We start from the raw sequence: 21,100 nt of genomic DNA, 5'->3' as shown, positions 1-21,100 counted from the left end.
TGAAACTTATTGATAGGTCGGGGGTTGGGGGGGAGGGGGGGGAGAGAGAGAAGGCGAGACATTGTGACAATCAGAGTGGACGAAGTATGAATACGTGTATCGATTACCGTTGTATCAACTACTTATTCTTTCCGTGTCATGAATATTAATCAATGAAAAGCAGTAATGACAAATGATAATATTATGTATCAAAATCAATAATAAAAGAGGACGATTATGATGGTAATGGCTATAGTAATGATGGCTATTATGATGATGATGATGATGATGATGATGATGATGATGATGATGATGATGATGATGATGATGATGATGATGATGATGATGATGATAAAGATGAAGATATATGGCTGATGATGATGATGATGATGATGATGATGATGATGATGATGATGATGATGATGATGATGATGATGATGATGATAAAGATGAAGATATATGGCTGATGAAGACATGAATCCTAGAATTTAATTTGATTTCACATCACATAATATTTGCAGATAATAGAATACAATGTTCTCAAAAGAACAGCAGTGGGAATGTAGTACTCATCAAAAATGTTATCTTAAAAGAGTTCGGGATGAAATGGCTTGACTATTTCTTAGATGATTAATTATATTCCCACATTAATCGACAATACAAGCAATATAAGGCTTCGTAAGGCTTGCTTTCAAGTGACGTCTCTAAAGCGTATTTGTTATTTTGTTTTTTGTTTTTTTTTTTTGTTGTTGTTGTTTTTTTTTTGTTTTTTTTTTGTTTTTTTTTTTTGGTCTTTACATAAAATCAACAGCTTTAATCAAACCATGAGTTTCCTTTCAGTAGGTCATAACCCAAGCGCGTAATCTGCACCCGCAGGTTTGCTATTTATGGTAACTTAAATCGAATTAGCTGCAATTAGCTGAATTATCCGTCTTACTCAACAGATATATTTAAGTATATTAGCATCATACTTATTCGGACTGTTAAATAATTATCTTTGGCAGCGTATATAAATAGATCACCATTTATTGTTACCTAAATATTTTGGGAGGGAGGGAGGGAGGGAACAGTTATTATTAACTGGATCATGAAAATAAAGCCGAGCTGTTTTTGGACAGATGGGCGTCCACGCTCTTGGAGTGGCAGTTAAAATAGAACGCCATATCGTGTCTGTCGACTATGGCTCCGTCGTTAGGATGTTCCGGGTCCCGGGGCAAGACCTTGACGGCATCCCGAGATGCAACGGATGGATCTTCGTGGAAGTAGTTGAAGGGGGTGAGGAAGAAGGATTGGGTTGTGCCGATGGTTCCTGTGTTCGGGACGTTCTCAGTATGGGGGATGTGGTACATCCCGAGGGTTAACCAAGCCACCAAGTCCTGTAAACAAGAAAATAAAATGACAGAATGATTGTTTTGTTTTGTTTTGTTTTAAAATTTGAGCTTGAGCTTTTATATAGAGCAATATTATACGCCAAGCGTGCTCAAATTGCTTAACAGGGGGCCCCAAGCCAACAACAAAACTTAACGATATTTGACGATATAACATTTTTTTTCGGACAGAAACAACGTGTTATCGGTCAGGTACTCATTTTACACCTGAGTACGTTGAGATAATGTGAGTAAAGAGCCTTTTTCCGAAGACTCAACTATGCGGCGCTCAGAGCGGGAGTCGAACTCATGACCTCCCGATCCGAAGGCGAGTGCCAAACCGAAATACCACATAGCCACACAAATGTACAAATAAAACAAATGAGCAATAACCAGTAAATGCACTATTAGCGCGTTATAATGGGTCACAAGACTTCTGAAATAGTCGGATGAGATATGATAATAATATATGTGAGGTGCTAGTGCAATTTTATAAAGGTCAGTGCAGAGGTCCTGTCGACAGAGACCTTAAAACCGGGGAGCAGGCATTGGGGCAGCAGCAGCTTCTAAAGGTTTTCATACTACTCTATAGATAGAATGCGCTTGGCCAAGGAGTTCACAACATTGCCATCCGGAAGTATAACGGAACAACACACAAACTCTGTGTAACCATGATCTTTTATAGTCTGGTTAATACAGTTTAGTGAGAACAACTCACAAACGCGGATGGCAAAAACAATAACAAAAGCCTGAGTGACGTCATCTTCGAACTATCTATATATTGTGACGATCTATCCAGGACGCAAACTCATCGCCGGAAACGTGTACGGTCGCGAACCCGCCCGGAAGCTTCGTCACAACCCACTGTTCAACTAGATGCTCTGCGGTTTCGGGCTCTTGACCACGACGAGTGGGGCGATGAATACTTGAAAGCAAAGGACAGAGAGGAATATCAAATCTGGAAGGCCCAATGGGATGAATTAAGGAAAGTGCAGAGACAACACTCTTATTACCGGAATGTCACCTACTCATTTTACAACTGAGTATGGTGAGATAAATGTGAGTAAATTATAACCTCGATATTATTTACCAGTGATAATTTGGCTTAGTCATTTAATTTACGGGAGCCTCGGTTTATTTTAGGCACAGATAGAAGCTTTGTAATGGAGACCTCTCATGTGTCGGTAACGTTCTTAATTACAGAGGCAACGAGTAGAGTCATGTTATTCTTTTTGAACAAGTCTAGAATACTAGTAAATTATGAGCTTGAATTCAAACGATCTATTTTTTTTTTTTTAATATAACGGTATCGACTACTTCAGTGCTTCGCAGTAAACAGTAGCAAGTCTGTTTATCGTTGATTTATGAATTCACGGTTTCGTTTGTTTGTTTGTTTGATTGTTTGTTTGTTTGTTTGTTTGTTTTGTTTGTTTGTTTGTTTGCTTGTTTGTTTGTGTTTTTTTTTTGGTCTTTTTTGGTGTTTTTTTTTGGGTTTTTTTGGGTTTTTTTTTTTTTGTTTTTTGTTTTTTGGCATTTTGTTGTTGCTTTGTTTGTCTTTTTCTTTTTTTTCCTCTTTATTACTGCGTTTGCACACACAAAGATACATAAGCAAATGAATATTCCAACGCCATTCGCGTTCAATTGCCCGTTGCAAATCTAGCAAAAATAAGGCTTACAAGTTCCAGATTAGTAATTTATTCAATTTCTCGAGGAATAGAATTGGTCGTAAGTACAAAAAAAAAAACAAAAAAAAACAAAAACAAAAAAAAAAACAGAAGACGAAGAAAAAGAAGAAGAAAAGGAAAGGAAAGGAAATGAAAAGGTCACAAGGTACATTGACCCTTTCTGTGAAGATGAAAAGAAAACCCAGTCAAAACATTCTGTACCTTTCTTCTTGACCTTCCTCCTCCAGACCACCGCTTTATTATTGTTGGCACGAGTTCCCTTACATACCTTACAACCGATTCTCATGTCCAATGCGCGAGGTAATACTATTCATTTCGTCTGACCATAGCCAACATCATAACATGCCTGTTACCCGAAACATTCAGCCCCATAGATGGGAAAAGTTGCTAACAATTTTAACACAGAGTTTTGTTGTTGTTCCGTTATACTTCCGGATGGCAATGTTGTGAGCTTCTTAGACAAGCGCATACTATCTATAGATGCGCTTGACTAAGAAGCTCATAACATTGCCATCCGGAAGTATAACGGAACAACACACAAGACTATGTGTAACCCTGTCTGGTTAATACATTTTAGTGAGAATTACTCATAAACACGGATGGCAAAAAAACAATAACAAAGGTCCGAGTGACGTCCGTGTTTTGTGTGTTAGTCCGTTATACTTCCGGGTGGCAATGTTGTGAGCTTCCAAGCCAAGCGCATAATACCTGTAAGTTAACAACAGCGACGAACAGATTGAATTGACTGGCATGTTTTGAAGGTAGCTATGAGTCTGACCCTTCTCAGCTACACTCGGTCAGTCCCGATGATAGATTAGTTCATTATACTGTAGACGGTTAGGTAAAATGGAAACTGTTTGGGATGAAATGCAGCCAAGTGAAATTGCCGAAAAAGGAATTTATAATATAAAAAGAACGAAGTTGACGTCACTCACCATTTTGCTGTTATTTTTAGACAGCATGTTAGTGATTAGTTCTCACTAAATTATATAAATCAGACAATAAACGTAAAAGGTTACATAGTTTTGTGTGTGTGTGTGTGTGTGTGTGCGTGCGTGCGTGTGTGTTGTTATGTTTAATTTGCCTGGCGGATGTTGCTATTATCACTATTGTTTGCTAAGTTTCTTTATTATGTTTCATTATTCATAATTAATTTTTTCGTTGCCGGTTATGAATGGACAAGTGAAAGGTTTTATGTTGTCAACGATCTACGTGTGTTTTGGCGGGAATGGCTTGGAAATTACAACTCGTGTCAAAATGTTTTGACTATTTTCTGTCTTTGGCCATACATAAACAAACGCATTCCTGACTACATGAGCATCTTGTCCTTTTCTCCCTTACCTCTAGCTAGCTATTTAGATATTGTTGGCCAGAACTGTTTAGTTTCACTGCCAAAGTGAGCAACACTTAACATGTAGGACGAGACATAAAGCTTGTTAGGCGATATTACAGAAGTTATTTTGTTTGTTTGTTTTTTGTTGTTGTTGTTTTTGTTTTTTTTTTTGTTTTTTTTTTTGTTTTTTTTTTGTTTGTTTTTTTTCGACAAAGACAATGCTGTTAAGGACCAGGTACTCGTTTTAAACCCGAATACGGTGAAAGAATGCGAATAAACAGGCTTTTTCCGAGGACCGCCGCGCAGAGCGGGATTTGAATCCTGGACCTTCCGATCCAAAGGTTAGTGTCATATCACAAGACCGCATAACCGCACTCAGTCCCAAGTCTCATATTTTTTTCTTCTTCTTCTGTTGTTATTGTTGTATTTGTTTTTTATTTTATCTGTAAATTTGATACGCCCCAGGTTTGAAAGGGCTTGCCAAGATGAGAGTAATTTTAATCAATCGATATTTGAAGGAAAAGCTTTCTGAGCCAAAATTTAAAATACGTGTTTTGTTAGGGTTTTTTGGGGTGTTTTCAACGTACGGGAGGATTGTATGCAGGTCTAGTTCATAATAAATTTTCAATCGATATCTGGCAAGAGAATCGAAATCATCCGAGTGGACATAATACTGTGCTTTATCGAATTTTAATTGATTTTTATTCTTTTATTCTCTTTTTTTTTTTTCTCTCTTTTTCTTCTATTTAACAAACTGGACATGGTGCGTGGGGGTTGTTCTCTTTTCTTTTTCTTTTTTCTTCTTTTTTTTTTTTCGAAAATCCCCCCGCCGCCGACTTGAGTAATTCAACTTGGAGAGGGCAATGGCCTAAGGTATAGATAATACGTCAGTCGACCGTTGACGTAGGAAAGAGTTGTCAGATAGACCAATTGATGTAACCTACAGCCTCAGAACGGTGCTATATCACTACTGTTTGTTTGCTTTTTGTTGTTTTGTTTTTTGTTAGTTCTCTTGTTTGTTTGTTGTTTGTTTGTTTTTTTGTTGGGGGGGGTCGTTTTTGTTGCTTTTGTTTGTATGCTTGTTTTGTTTTGTTTATTCTTTTTTTTTAATTTCTTTGTTGTTTTTTATGTTGATTCTTCATTTTCCTTTCTTATTTTTTTTTGTTTGTATGTTTGTTTTGTTTTGTTTCCTTTCTTATGCATTTATTTTATAATGTGTGACTGAAAACTTCGATCTGGTAATATGTCAGAATCATAGATGAAGTTTTTTTTTATATTATAATGATCAGATAGAATTAAGATTTTTTTTAAGGTTAAGGAATAAAAGTTGGCACCCCTCAAACAAAAGCATTTATTATTTCAACTAAAGTTTTACAAAATAAGCTTTGAATTGAGGTACAGGACTGGTTACACGGACATAATACTATTTTGAGATAATCAGCCAAATATCGTTTTGTAGTTTAATGCTTGAAAGCAATCATAAAAATCTGGCATATTATACTAGAAGCTTGATTTGACAAATAAGAACAAAAAATAAATAAATACATTTTTTATTGTTTCGTATTATTCACCTATTGAATAATATTAGATTCGAAACAAAGATTGCATGTTCTCAGAATAGTTTTAAGACTTTGATCGACCGAAAGTTGTTTTATCTACAATTTCAATACGACTAGTAATGATTTCTTACTCGTTTGTTTAATGATTCATCGATGGTATGATTGATAGGCCATTTTGTACTTTTCATATCAAAGCTATTTTAAGGATACAATCCTAAATTAAGTATTTAGCCATGTCTGCCGTCATAAGTTGTTATGTTATATAAAATAGAATCGAGGTTATATTGGCCAATATCCACTAAAAGCTTTCCTGTCAACAGCAATATTTAACATGTTTGACGAGACGAGAAGATGCCTGATTAGTTGCTTACTAATCTGCCATACTCTGGAAAAATCCATATTTGAACATTTTGCCAGAAAACTCGTCCTTCAAATATAGATCAAATATGGGTTTTTTCCAGAGTACGGAAGTTAATGTCTGTCATCATGACTTGACTAGCCAGGCTGCATTGTTGGCAATACGACTAAAAGCATGACAAAATTTGATTTTTTCAACCATTATCATCCGTTGACACAAGACTATTTTAAGACTATTTAAGTAGATCTCATAGTCTCTAAATTGCTTGTAATTGACAGCTAGTTGCTTTCTAGACAACAATATAGAATTAGTTAACGGCTTAACTGTTGTGGCTTCAAAAGAAAAAGATTAACTGTCTCCTTACCAGCTATTTTTAGAATTTCCCCCGAAAAGTCACATACACCCAGAACAAAAATAGACTTTCTTACACAAACAAAAAAATAAACAAGTGAGTTCTACAAACAGTGTTTAGTATTTATATCTATAATCAAAGCATTTCTTTAAATTTTTTGATGTACAAGAGCAAGAGAAATCAGAAAGAAAATTGTCGGTTACATCGACAACGAATGTGACGAGTTTCCTATGGGTGGTAAGGAGAGGGTTAAAATCGTCACATTCGTTACGATACAACCAACATTTATTTGTCTTCAAATTTTAAAAAGAAACTGAACAGTGTGTTGTAGAGCTTGTTTTGCTAAAGAAATTATTTATCGCAAGAACTTAGATACTGCTATTGTGTTTGAGTGATAAAAAATCTATTTTTGTGTTAGTTGGGTGTGAAGTTTTGGGGAAAATCCTGAAATTGTCTGGTAAGGAGACAACACTGATTCACTTTATTTTTAAATAACATGTACCTATTATTTAAAATGTTGGCCAGAAAACTCGTCCCTCAATAAATATCGATCGATTAAAACAACTCTCATCTTTGCCATAAATAATAAATTCTGGGTAAAGCTCTTCACACGTATCGCCCTAGTTGACTCAGGTGTGTATATGTATTTGGCTATATCTATTAACAGACATTGCAAGAATGTTAGTATTTTGTTATGCCGATTAGACGACATGTTTATACGAATTGGAAATAAGATTCCGCGCTGCCTGCTAAGAGTATAAATGAAGTGTAGTGGAACGCAATGAGCATGGTAAATACGTTAAAATGCTGCATAAACATGTTCATATCTATTCATCTATTTGTGAGAAAGTCACCCATGATATAAACTTACCTGATCAATAATGTCTTCGTCGTCTTCCAAATACTTGTCAAATCGAACTACCGGGTCTTGAGCGTCCCACATGGCAAACATGGAACTGCTCGTCATCTCGTCATCCTTTTGTTTGGTGATGGCAACATGGTGACGCCCCCACGTGACCGATGGTTCGTAACCTACGCCTTTAGGGAGCTGCGCCTTGGTGATGCCTTTGTTTATGATACGGTATGCCGGTCGGTGACCGAGGTGAGAAGACGATCTGTCGTCTTTGGTGATGAGTAGGTACTTGGGGTCATCAAAACTGTACTCAGGTGATGCCTTCTTCTCTGTTGGTAAATCTTCCTCCTTGATGATGTTTTGCACGTGTTGTCTTTCAGGATTATCAGCCCATGGATTTGTTTTGTTCACGGTGCCAATGCTCATGGTTTGGAACCGGTTAGCCGTTCCCTTGATGTCGATATCAGCTTTGAAGTGGAATAGGTGGTGATGAAGTCCGGCAATAACGTTCTCACTTATTCTCGTTCCAAACGGTTTTTCTTGGGGGTAGTAGAAGGAAGATGCGAGATACCCGGTGGAGCTTACTTTTACTTCAATTGCTCCATTGTTGTGGAAAATAAAGTCAAAAATGTAATCATAATTTATTATGCAAATGTACATCCTAATGACTAGAGAGTAATCCTGCAACCCGCTGTAAGACGCGCCAGTCATGCTGTATGCACGGTGACGTCTAAGAAGAGTTTGTGATGCTTGCTCAAATATACATAGGGAATTTTCAGCTTGCAATTTGCCCATTGAGAGAGACGTGTAGGATAAAGCGTCCAGTAGTGTTCCGTGAGCTGGGCAATCCACCCCAGGCATCATTCCTCTCATCCTCGTACCAAAAAGACCGGCACTGTCTGCAAAATATAACATGCTGGAAGCTGGAGAGTAGCCTGAGTACAGAACGCCTATTTCCTGCATGCTCAATTCGTAGACAATTCTCTCGCCCTTGTATCGGATGTTGTAGAGCTGCGTGCCGACAACAGGCGAAACCCGGACGTTGAAAGACCAGTCCATGTACTCAATCTCATTCCCGGACAATGTGTATCGAGGTCCTTTAGGCTGGACTACCTCGGGTGGTGGCAAAGAGTGGACGGGTATAGGTTTGCCTCTTCTGTAGACGGCGCTATATTGCTTTTCGTCCGGTAACGTTGGGAACGAAATCCGAGTCTTGCTGACGGTTCCCATTTCATACTTGGCCTTGAGATCGTCCAAGTCTTGGAATATATTATTGGCGTAAAATACTCTCTCCACTTTCCATTTTTTTGGATTGGGCTCGGACATATCAACAAGAAACTGGAAATCGAGTGGGTGCAAAGTGTAAAATTCGATGTCATAGGTAAACCAAAACCAGCATTTTCTCTTTCCCTTTTCCAAGAATCCACTTGAGATAGGAGTAGTTGTGAATTTCAAACATTGTTTACTACAGTTAATCATCGAAGCGTTGTAACTCTCTAATAAGATCTTATTAGCTTTCTCCAAAACAGTCGGCAAAATATGCTTGTACACTGCCATAAACTCATGTTTGGAAAATGGTCGCATGAAAAATGGCACTTTGGTTTTTCTAGAGCTTGTTTTGATTATTGAAAGGTATGAGGGATTTGGCAAAGGTCCAACTTGATACTCCACGACAACTGGATTTGGCAAATTTGCCCTGAATATAAAAGCTCTGGCCTTTCGCACTGGTTGCTCTCGCTTACCCTCGAGGTATTCTAGAACTTGTTTCTTGGGAGGCGGAAGCATTTCTACTAGATGGATGTAATTGCTATTCACTGAAGCGGACTTAAAATCTGAAAGATTTAGAAAGTCTTGACCATGCAAAAACTCAACAACATTGTCAATTTCATACGAAGTTAGTTCAGAGAAAGGATTCACGCGGCCTTTAAAGAGCGTTTCCTTGTCAATTCCTTCAATCTGTCTGCAGCTTACATCGTCAAAGCAGGTAGTTGTTACCACTTTGAACCTTTCCATATATAGGACTAAGGCCGAGACAATAAACAGCACAAGGAGGAGAGAACTAAAGATGGCCAAAACAAGGGATAACACTTTCCATCGCTTGTTGTAGTCTTTGACTTCCACAAACTGTTCTGGTCTCCTGGAGGTAAAATATGAGGAAAAAATTGATATAACTAATAAAAGGCATAAGGATTTTTTTTAAAAATGAATAACAGTTTTTTTTAAAACAGCAACAACAACAAAACAAATACATAGCAGCCAACAATATAAAGGGTACAAACGTGTGGTGCCAAAATACTGGTTCCAATCTGATTAGAAGTGTAAAGTCGGTCTTCCAGAGGACCGGATACTTACATTGTGCATGCAACTGATCCTCTGATTTCAGAGTGATGTCATATTTTCTAGCCTAAATAAATGTTGGACGTCAACGAAGATCATCAATCCTCGCTCTTTTACGCCCCGTAATCATAAGACGCATCCTGCTACTAAAATAGTTATGCCACCGAAAGATCAAATGTCTCACCCATTCATAGGTTACACATTGTCCGGAGTACTGGTTAGACATTTCCAAGAAGTTTTGAATCAGAAAAGGGGAAGGTGTGACGTGACACTGGGCATGATTCGGTTGTCCTCAAAACTATAAACACCTTTTTACTTTCCTTATTTCGTTACATTTAAAACTTAAACTTGAGCTTTTATATAGTGCAATATCCACTAATAGCGCTTTACGAAGGGTCCCTGACCAACAGCAACACGTAACATGTAGAACGAGACATGACGCCCGTTAGGCGATTTTACAATTTTTTTTTCCGACAGCGACAACGCTGTTAACGGCTAGGTATTCATTTTACACCGGAGTACGGTGAGAGAAAGTGAGTAAAGAGCCTTTTCCAAGGTATCAACTATGCGCCAAGCGAGGCTCGAACCCAGGATCTTCCGATCCGAAAGCGAGTGTCATACCGACCACTAGGCCACATAACCGCACAATTTATTGCGACATGCACCAGATCTGATAACCATGTGCCAACCAGTATTGGCTTGTTTTAACTTAAATTATTATTATTATCATTATTATTATTATTAATATCATCATCATCATCATCATCACCATCATCATCATCATCATCATTATTATTATTATTATTATTATTATTATTATTATTGTTATTTATTATTATTATTATTATTATTATTATTATTATTATTATTATTATTATTATTATTATTATTATTATTATTATTATCATTATTATTATTATTGTTATTTAATGGACAATATTTGGGCTTTCTCTGAGAGTTAGAGAGCATAATTTCCATTTACTGTATTGGGACCGGAACAACTTCGGGGTTAGCAGGCGGTTTACTGCGTCTGTCTGCGTTGATCGGATGTAAACAAACGAACTATATTATTTTCATAACGCTTGCGCGTGTGTATGTGCGCGTCGGGCGCGCGTGTGTGGGGGGGAGAGAGAGAATCTCTCTCTCTCTCTCTCTCTCTCTATATATATATATATATATATATATATATATATATATATATATATATATATATAACTCTATGTGTGTGTGTGTGTGTGTGTGTGTGTGTGTGTGTGTGTGTTATGTGATTGGCCAGTAGGTGGGAAGGTAAACGCCAATGATAGCAATGAGCCAATCAGAATCCGGATTATGATGCGGAAGAGGATGAACACAGACAGATAGGTAAAAAAAAATCCTCAATTTTCGTACGTGCGCTCTTGCACGTAAGGATGTGGTGGTGGTGGTGGTGGTGGTGGTGATGGTGGTGGTGATGTGATGATGATGATGGTGATGATGATGATGATGATGATGATGATGATGATGATGATGATGATGATGGTGGTGGTGGTGGTGGTGGTGGTGGTGGTGGTGGTGATGATGATGATGCTGATGATGATGATGATGATGATGATGATGATGATGATGATGACGATGATGATGAGGTTGATGATGATGACGACGACGACGACGATGATGATGATGATGATGATGATGATGATGATGATGATGATGATGATGATGATGATGATGATGCAATGCTTCAAATTTATTGTGAGCCAAAGCAGTATCATGTTGAGATGATTTATATGGTGTAAAATCGAATTTATTGTCTAAAACATAAATTATAGGTGGGCTTTTATTCTGTGTTTTATTTTAGAGGGTGAGTATAGATTCTTAAAATGCGGCTGGGAGGCTGAACGGCTATGTGGTCTGACACTCGCTTTCGGATCGGAAGGTCCTGGGTTCGAGCCTCGTGCTCGGCGCATAGTTGAGTCCTTGGAAAAGGCTCTTTACTCACATTCTCTTACCGTACTCAGGTGTAAAATGAGTACCTGGCCGTTAACAGCGTTGTCTTTGTCCTAAAAATTGTAATATCGCCTAACAGGCGTCATGTCCCGTCCTACATGTTAAATGTTGCTATCGACCAGGGACCCCTTGTAAAGCGCTTTGAGCACATTTAGTGGATATTGTTCTATATAAATCTCAACTATTTTTATTTTTTTAATTTTAAAAATTAATTTCATTTTCTGACGGTTTTGACAGCTGGATGGATAGGGGGTGGGGAAGGGGGGATGGGGTCAGAACAAAATCACGACTGCACCCGAGATCGATTTCGATGCCTTTGCGTGTGAAGCGAGTGCTCTACCAATAATAATAATAATAATAATAATAATAATAATAATAATAATAATAATAATAATAATAATAATAATAATAATAATACTTTATTGCATCCCAAAAAGGAAATTTTTTGTACAGACGTGTTATAATTTACACAATAAAAATACAATGGAAATAGGATGTATATATAAAAAAAATAAATAAATAAATAAATAAAAAAAAAAAATAAAAAATAAAAAAAGGAGCAGCTCTATAACCAGAGCTACGCTTTATAATATGAATAATATCAACACTGTAAAATAGTTAAAACTGTCACTATAAATTGAAAATTGAAAAGATTGAAAAACAAATAAATTAATAAATTAATATTTATATTTAAAAAAAGTAAAAATGAGAAATAATTATATAAAATGATTATTGCTTGTTGTTATAAATACCAATTGAGCTATCGAGATTTGACTCGTGAGAAAGCAAAGGATGTATCAATTCCAAGAAGACAATTAATTATGTATCTCAGGGAGAGGCTTGTAAAACGTGGGAAGGGATCATATAATTATTATGAAATTTAAGCATGATCTTTTGCCCATCCTATTCGATAAGAACAGCAGGTAGGAGAAATAACATCAAAATTTATTCTTTCTCAAGTGGATACCTAACGAATTTTTCCCGATTTAGAAAACAAGAGATATGGGGAAGTAAAAAAGAAAAAATGAAGACGAGGTGTTTGAGTTTGTTTTATTTTTAGGATTTTTGTTTTCTTTGTTAGTTTGTTTGTTTATTGTTTTTTTTTTTTGTTTGTTTGTTTGGTTGGTTGGGTTTGTTTTCTTTTTTTTTTTTTTTGTTTATTTGTTTGTTTGTTTTGTTTTGTTTTTTTTTTTGTTTTTGGTGGGGGGGGGTTTGTTTTGTTTTTGTTTGTTTATTTATTTATTTTTGTATCGTTATATCTTTGTTTGTTTGATTTTATTTGTTGCAGATTTTTTTGAGGGAGGGGGAGGGGGGGGAGGGGGGAGGGGGGAAGGGTGGTTTTGTGGTAAGCAGATATAGAATGAAAGTAGTTGACGTCATTCGGCTCTTTCTTCTTGTAATTAGACCGCCAATTTGGTGGATTAGCTCTCAGACTATAAACGTTCAAGTTTAGGGGGGTGGGGGGTTTGGCTCATATGCAGTGGAATTAAAGCTTTGTTGTTGTTTTTTTTATGGAGAATACTGGACATCTCCTCAGCATAATGCTCGTCATTGAGATCGGGTGGAAGTAACATGTATAGAAGGGGTCCCGATAGCTCAGTTGGAAGAGCACTCGCTTCATACGCAAAGAGACCGAGATCGATCCCGGGTGCAGTCGAGATTTTTTTTCTGACCCCCTGTCCACTCAACAGTGATTGGGTAGCTGGGTCTGTTAGATCTGGCGGAAAGTACTTTGCTATAGACTAGCGTCCTATCCAAAGGATAGCAAGCACTTGCTATTGTCCGTATCACGCAATAGAAATCGGGATAAACTCCGGCTCCATGGTCCTCATGACTATGAAGGACTACCTTAAAACATGTATAGATACATATTGTGCAGATGCAGAATGGAATAAGTTTCTTAAAGTACTCAAACCAGTAGTTATTATTTTTATTTGATTTTATAAAAAATCATTTTGAGTTCAACGGTGTCAGTAGCCGGATGAATGACAGTGAGGTAGAAGAAAATTCTAGTCCTGGTGTGGTGTCCTTGGTTAAGGTACTTTATGCACACTACCCCAATCAACTCAGGTGTGAATGAATAACCGGCTAAAGGCAGTGACGGATATTTTAGTACAAAAAGGACCCAACAGGCGACTGGTACTACATGAAATGGAAATATCATGCCATATGGCATACTGGGATGGGGGGGGGGTAGATGAAACATTATGAAGCGCAATGAGCATGATAAATCGAATGGAAATGCGGTATATAAATGTCCATTTTTATGATGATGGCGTGGGCGAGAGGAGTAAATAACCAATGGCTGTCTTCTTCCTAACCTCGATACAATCGTCACGAGGCAACAACACAAAAACACCTTTTCAATTTCTCAGAAAGACAAAAATAATGTTTAGTGTTTTTACAACACGGTCTCGGTTGAATAAATATTATATCGTAAATAAATACGATACGGGGACGCATCCTTTATCTATTAAGCTCCTTTTCTTTCTCGTGAATCGTGACTTAACCATATATGACTCGTCACGTCCGATATTTATAGCATTGCTTGCAACTGTTGTATATTATATATTTTATTTTATTATAGTTGATGTTTATTTTGCTTTTAATTAGCTTCGTATTTCCATCAATTAGTTTATGACAGTGTATAAATCTGTGCTAATGTAACGATGAATGATGTGTAACATTATGATAATTTCCATTCAGGATCAATAAAGTATATCTTATCTTATCTTGTCATCTTAAAATGGTATTGAGTTAGGGTAGGTTTAAAGCGGTTCCTTTTTTAAAATAAATTCTTAGGTTGGCCTGAAATAATTAAATTAAAATAAAAGTCATTATTGTAGATAATGTATTTGGTTTATTTCACTTATAAAGCTAGAACTTCCTCTTGTGCTGTATGACACTCGCCTTCGGACTCGAAGGTCCAGGGTTCGTGTCCCGCTCTTCGTTCACATTCTGTCACCATTCCCAGGTGTAAATTAGAGTACCTGATCGTTAACATGGTTGTTTCTGTAGGTGTGGTGGGGGGGGGGGGGGACTTGTATTATCGCCTATTAGGCACCACGTGTCGTCATACATGTTAAATGTCTCTGTTGGCTTGGGTCCCATTGGAAAGCGCTTTGAGCACCTTAAAAAAGATATTGCGCTTCATAAATTCTCATTTTTTCCTGCTCATTTTGACTTAAACTCAATATTCTACATCTAATTCAATGTGACCTATTACCAGATTGACGTGGTGCACCACATATGTTGTCAACGCCCTGTCATAAACACACGTGAGAGTACATTGATATCAATAATAACAATTTCGTCACGGTTTATCTCATTATCATAATACTGTTATTATTCACGAAATAAATACGCAAGTCCCTCGAAGGTATGTCGATACTATCACGTGTATGGTCAATAATACCGCTCCGTAGTACGTACCGTAATGTGTATTATAAAACATAATTACATAACACACGCATACAATCACACACACACACACACAATTACAAACACATACACACACAGAGACATACACACACACACACACACACACACACACACACACACACACGAACAAGACGATAGAAAAGATAACAAAATATCAAACATCCTTCACCCCGGCGGCCAAATCATTGTGTCTGAAAACTGAAGGGCAATCCTTTTCTCAATGGCCGCCAATGTTGACAGTTTACGGCCATCTCATTGGCTGACGCGCCACATTCCTAACCTCACACCCAAACATCTTCTCATATCAATATCAATGACATTCCTCTTGTGGTTAGTTGTTAAGGTTAAAGGTAGTAAGTTAAGGAGAGCATTTATGGGTGGCGTGTGGTCCAGGTTAAAGATTGTGTGGGGGTGGGGGTGGGGGTAAGGGTGCGGGAGGGGGGGTGGGGTGAAGGATCAAAATCCGATTGATAAGAAAAGAAAAGGCTTTAGTCCCTCTCAGGCTTAGCATGAATGGAGCCGGGAAGGATTAAGGCAGGACATTCCAAGAATTTTGCCCCCAAAGTAAGACTAAGCCCGACCATGGAATGCAATATGAATAGGTGGGAGAAAGAGAGGGGGGGGGGGGAGGAGGAGGGGGCGGGTAGGTGTCGCTTGCAAGCTGAAGCCCCAGATTTCTACCTAAGTTGGTTAGGTAGAAATCTGTGGCTGAAGCATATATCACTGGGTTGACGATACACTATTGTAATCCAAGAAAGTAAGGATGGTGTTTGAAACTTAAACCTAAGGTGATAAAAATGGTATGTACCAAAAGAAAGAAGAAGAGAAAAAAAAAAGGGGGGGGGGGGAATTAAATATCAAAGCTTAATTTCACTTCTAAATATTTTTTACAGCTAGTCAAGTTGAAAAAGTATGAAATTTGAGAAAAGTTGCTGGATACCTTTCTTCCAAAAAATGAGGGGATAAAATGCAAATCGAAAATGTTCACCTTCCGACAAATTATGTCATGCACTGACACTTATATGATGTTGAAAAGGATGTGTGGTATGTCCTAAGTGAGAAGAGACTGAGGAGTGGGTTTGTATTGTGAGAGAAGCACGGGGAGTGTCGAGGCCGTCTTATATTTAATTTCATCTTGGGTGAGTTCAAATAAGTTTAAACATTTAAAAATCTAACTGGGCTGGTGATTAACATTGTCAAGGAGCAAAACAAAAGTTTGGATGTTTTACTGCAACGCTTTGATGGGGCGGCGGCTGGGCACGACCGCGGTGTCTAGTTTTGTAGACACTGCTTTGAATCCAAGGAAAAGATATTTTAGGCATATCATGACTCATCTCCAATCCGGCTATAAGGAGTGGTTGATGATACTGTGAGATTGTCTGCCAGTACAAAGAACCCCCCCCCCCCCCCCAAAAAAAAAAAAAAAAGACCAAAAAAAAAAAACCCCCACCAACATCTACGCTAAACAGACTTGCACTAATTGGAAATTTGATTTCATAAATATGGCCTGCTGGGGTACCCAATAAAGCATTATGAAGCCCTATGAACATAGTAGTGAAACCGTAAAAAAACGTTATATTTATTATAATTGTGTTTATCTATTTCATTTATGTTGCTCTGCTTGTTTGTTTGTTTGTTTGTTTCTGCTTAAAGTTTTCTCGATTTAATTTGTTTTGTTTTGTTTTGTTTTGTTTTTCTTTGTGTTTTATTTTATTTTATTTTATTTTATTTATTTTTTATTTTTTTTTTGGGGGGGGGGGTTTATGGGTTGTTGTTGCGGTTGTTTTGTTTGTTTTGTTTTTTTGTTTTATTGTTTTTGTTGTTTTGTTTGTTTGTTTGTTTTGGGAGTAGGGGTAAATACTAAAAGCTGCAACTCTATTTCAGAAAAGTGAGTGTAACAGGAAATAAAGTGATAGAAAAGTGCAAAAAGACAATAGAGAATAAAAACTTCGCTGCGATGTGGGGGCTCGAATCCACGACATTGCTGTTACGACAACTCCGCCTGGCCGCGAGAAGGACGCTATACAGTCTACACCATCCACTAGTCATTCCACCTTTTCTTACAAGTGCTGTTATGATTTATATCAATAAATGTATTGATTTACACCCGAGTCGGTTGAGGTGATGTTTGTATTATGCCTGATCACACCTGAGCCAGAATCCTACTATCACTGAAACCAATCGAGTAGCTACCTACTATCACTGAAACCAATCGAGTAGCTAATCACACTCAACAATGTTTGAAATTTTTACATAATGTACAGTACTGCTGAACCACCGTTTGCAGGCGTACGTACTGTGTAAACATTTGTATGGTTTTGAGTGTGGAAAAGTCAAGATGGCGCTGTGAAGGAAGTTGGGGGAGGGGGGGGGGAGTGAGCAATAATAAGTGGCCAGGCATCTGCCCGTCCGTTATCGTGGCTATTTTTAAGATAGATGTTGAAATAAGCCCATTGATTGTATAGATAGCCGGCACAACTAGGACGCGCAGTTGGTTTTATTGGGAGAAAGCCAAACGGTGGGGGCGTTTGTTATCATCTTTCAGATCAATAAATAATTGGTGCATTGCGTTCAAAGCATTCATTTAATGTATTTTATTAAACACAAATTGGTCATTATTGAAAGTAGTAATAATGTCTACTTTGTTATTACCCCTGAAAACTACGATTTTTTAACTAATTTCTCTGCTGTCTGTCTTGATTTTAACCCTCTCCTTACCAACTACATGAAAGTCGGCCCATTTGTTACGACACAATAAACATTTTTCATGCTCATATTTTGTATATCACAAACTTGAAAAATAATCTTTGTTTAATGTATAAGAACTTAATGTTGTCTTGTATTAGAGCTTGTTTTGTAAACAAAATTATGGTTAGTACGATTTAAGGGTAGGCATGACATGACGTTGTTTAGGAAGTACTGAAAAGTGGCCAATAAGGAAAGAGTTTAGTGATATATTGATGTTTCTATTGATTTTGTTATTGGCCGAAGAAGGGTTTTGATCCCCAAAATGTTTGGCCTTTTGTTCCTTTTAGAAGCTGTTATATTCATTTTTGTTCAGAAATTCTTCAAACCTTGTTGATATTTTTTTCATTTTTCATGTCGGCCAGAAAACATTTATGTACATCTTGATATTATAATATTATGGATGGATAAAAATTATTCCAAATTCGTAAAATAATCTTAAACCCAAGACCTCTATAAATTAGAAGGTACCGCAACAAACAGCATAGCCTAATAAAAGATAGATTAACTTCCAGGTGCTATTCGTCAAATGCACTGAGCGTCATTTACGATTGTCAAGGGGGGATAATTCTGCCAAAATGCATGGCTTCTTCCCGTTTGATATATTTATCACTGAAATAAATCTAAACTCATAAATGGTTGTTGTCCCCCTCTATCATAAAATAAATCTGTAATCTTCCTCCCTCCTCTCTCTCTCTCTCTCTCTCTCTCTCTCTCTCTCTCTCTCTCTCTCTCTCTCTCACTCTCTCTCTCTCTCGTAACTGCTTTGTATCGTGACCTATACTTAATCCGTCATGCATGTACAATAACATTACATCAATATTATTGATCTATAGCTACAAATGGCGGATACTTAGCATTGCAATAAATATTGACGGATGAGAAAAAAGCACTTTTTTCTTTTTTGGCCAGAAAGTATCATGTTCAGAAATTTCTTCAAATATCGACCGTCTGAACTGGACAAACTGATTCAAAAAGTTTAAAACAGACGTTTTGGAAGTCTCATGTTTGAAAATTGTGAAACGTTGGCGGCGATTTAAATAGATCAATTTATCGAAATAAAAGTTTTATGGCTAAAAAAAAAAGTTTTCTTATGTCAGAGTAAATCAGAATAATGGTTAGAAGTAAGAACAAAATGGCAAACGTAAGAAGACGATTGTGAAACAGACGAGTCGCACATAAAATAAATCTTTTTTTTAATTTCCATTTGTTTGTTGTTTTTTTTTTTGTTTTTTTTTTTTTTTGTTTTGTTTTTTTTTATAAGTACTTACTCATTGATGAATTGCAACTAAGATTTTCGTGTGACAGAGCGAGCGTGTTTTATTCTAAATTTTTATTCTGAATCTCTCATTTTATACTTTGAGATTATGACAATACAAGTTAAAAATTCCTCCTCACTGGGTTTATGTATTTTGTGTTTTGTATTATTTTTTCTTTTATTTTTGGGGGTTTTTTTTTTTGTTTTTTAGTTGTTGTTGTTGTTGTTGTTGTTGTTGTTGTTGTTGTTGTTGTTGTTGTTGTTGTTGTTGTTTCTTTGTTGTTTGTTGGGGGTTTTTGGGGGTGGGTTTTTTGTTTTTTTTGGGAGGGGGGGTGGGTGACTTTTTTGTCTTTTGAATGTTGCTTATTTTTTATTTATTTTTGTTTGGTTTGGTTTGGGTTTTTTTTGTGTCTGTTTTCTTTTCTTTTTTTTTTTTTTTTTTTTTTTTTTTTTTTGTTTGTTTGTTTTTGTTTGTTTGTTTTTTGTTTTTGTTTAGGTTTTCTTTTCTTTTTTTTTTTTGGGGGGGGGTTGTTTTGTTGTTTTGTATTTTTTGTTTTGTTTTGTTTTGTATTTTTAAAATAAACAATAGCTATGGAATTGATGAATAATTGAATAAATAAGTATTAATGAACAAATACATTTGAATAAATGAACAGACACATGTCTGAAGGAGCGAATAAAGAAAGCAGATTTGAAAGGAGACAAAGTGAACGTAAGACAAAATAACATGAAAACAAACAAGAAAATACATTTTATTCCCGCCAAAATATACAACAAAACAAAAGGAAACAAAAATCCTAACGCAACCCAAACAAACCGAAAACCGAATCCATCTATCGTTGGCCCTGTCGGATCGAGAGTAGAGTGTGGGGCGACGGACGGTGACCGTCGTAAATAATCGTCTTATGTATTACTGTCGTACGATGGAAAACATGTATTTTATCATTTTGACCAGAAAACTCGTCCTTCGAATATCGATCCATTAAAATTATACTCTTTGTGGTAAAAACTTTTCAAACCTGAGACTTCGCGAAATCTCAAGTTTAAGAATGTTTGACGAAAGGAAGTTCATTTTAATCGGTCAATATTTGACGAGACGAGTTTTCTGGCCAAATTTTCAAATACGTGTTTTTCAACGGTATGGCATATTACTTGTTGGACTGGCTGAACGAGGGGCCATTGATTGATGGACGGTCGGTCTTCCGTACGCCAAGGTCAAGGAGGCCGAATGGAAAGCCATGATTTCATCATCATCCTAGCACGTGGTCAAAGAATGGCCGAAGAACACGTAGCACCTAGAAACTTTTAATTCTTTGCAAGAATTGTTTTGGTTTTGTTTTGTTTTTTAATTTCTTGAATACTAACTGAATGCCTGCGTTTAAGTAAAATACTCACCAGTTCTCCCCACCAGATCAACAGCACCAACTCAAAACAAAAAAAAACATGTGCAACCCTCTCCTTATCACCTGCAGCAAAATCGTCACATTTGTTACGATAAAATAGATTTATTTTGTACATCACAAACTTTGAAGAATGATCTTTGTTTGATTAATAAGAACATAAAGTTGTCTTGTAGAGAGCTTGTTTGAGTTTTTTAAAAACAAAATCAATTTTTCTGCTGGGGTAAGCCTGCCATTTTGGGAAAATACTGAAAATGATCAGTAAAGAGAGAGTTAAACGTTTATTTTAGGTCTATGTTCCCAGCCCTTAACTCACGCCAGTGTGATCTTTACAACAAACTGATTGAATCTCACTATGAATTTCACAAGGCTTCTGCCGTTTTGTCTAACATAAATCGAATAACACATGGAACTTCTGTTTTGTTTTTGTTTTTTGTGGGGGTTTTT

The 21,100-nt window shown here is 36.8% G+C and overlaps 1 protein-coding gene across 1 annotated transcript in view; it reads right to left on the bottom strand.

Moving 5' to 3' along the window:
• Positions 1 to 232: 232 nt before the first annotated feature.
• The window catches only part of LOC144965821 (putative amine oxidase [copper-containing]), a 33,048-nt gene continuing 12,180 nt past the window's right edge, over positions 233 to 21,100 (bottom strand). Inside the window, exons 2-3 of the mRNA XM_078901576.1 lie at positions 7,505 to 9,623; positions 233 to 1,355 (exon numbers count right to left, since the gene is read on the bottom strand). Coding sequence (XP_078757702.1) covers positions 1,065 to 1,355; positions 7,505 to 9,623 — 2,410 coding nt within the window. The 3' untranslated portion in view covers positions 233 to 1,064. The remainder of the gene's footprint in view (positions 1,356 to 7,504; positions 9,624 to 21,100) is intronic.

The sequence above is a fragment of the Berghia stephanieae genome, chromosome 2, assembly GCF_034508935.2.
Source record: "Berghia stephanieae isolate SIO BIC M18660-M18661 chromosome 2, UCSD_Bste_1.3, whole genome shotgun sequence".
Taxonomy (NCBI): domain Eukaryota; kingdom Metazoa; phylum Mollusca; class Gastropoda; order Nudibranchia; family Aeolidiidae; genus Berghia; species Berghia stephanieae.
This window is presented reverse-complemented; position numbering and strand designations above follow the sequence as displayed.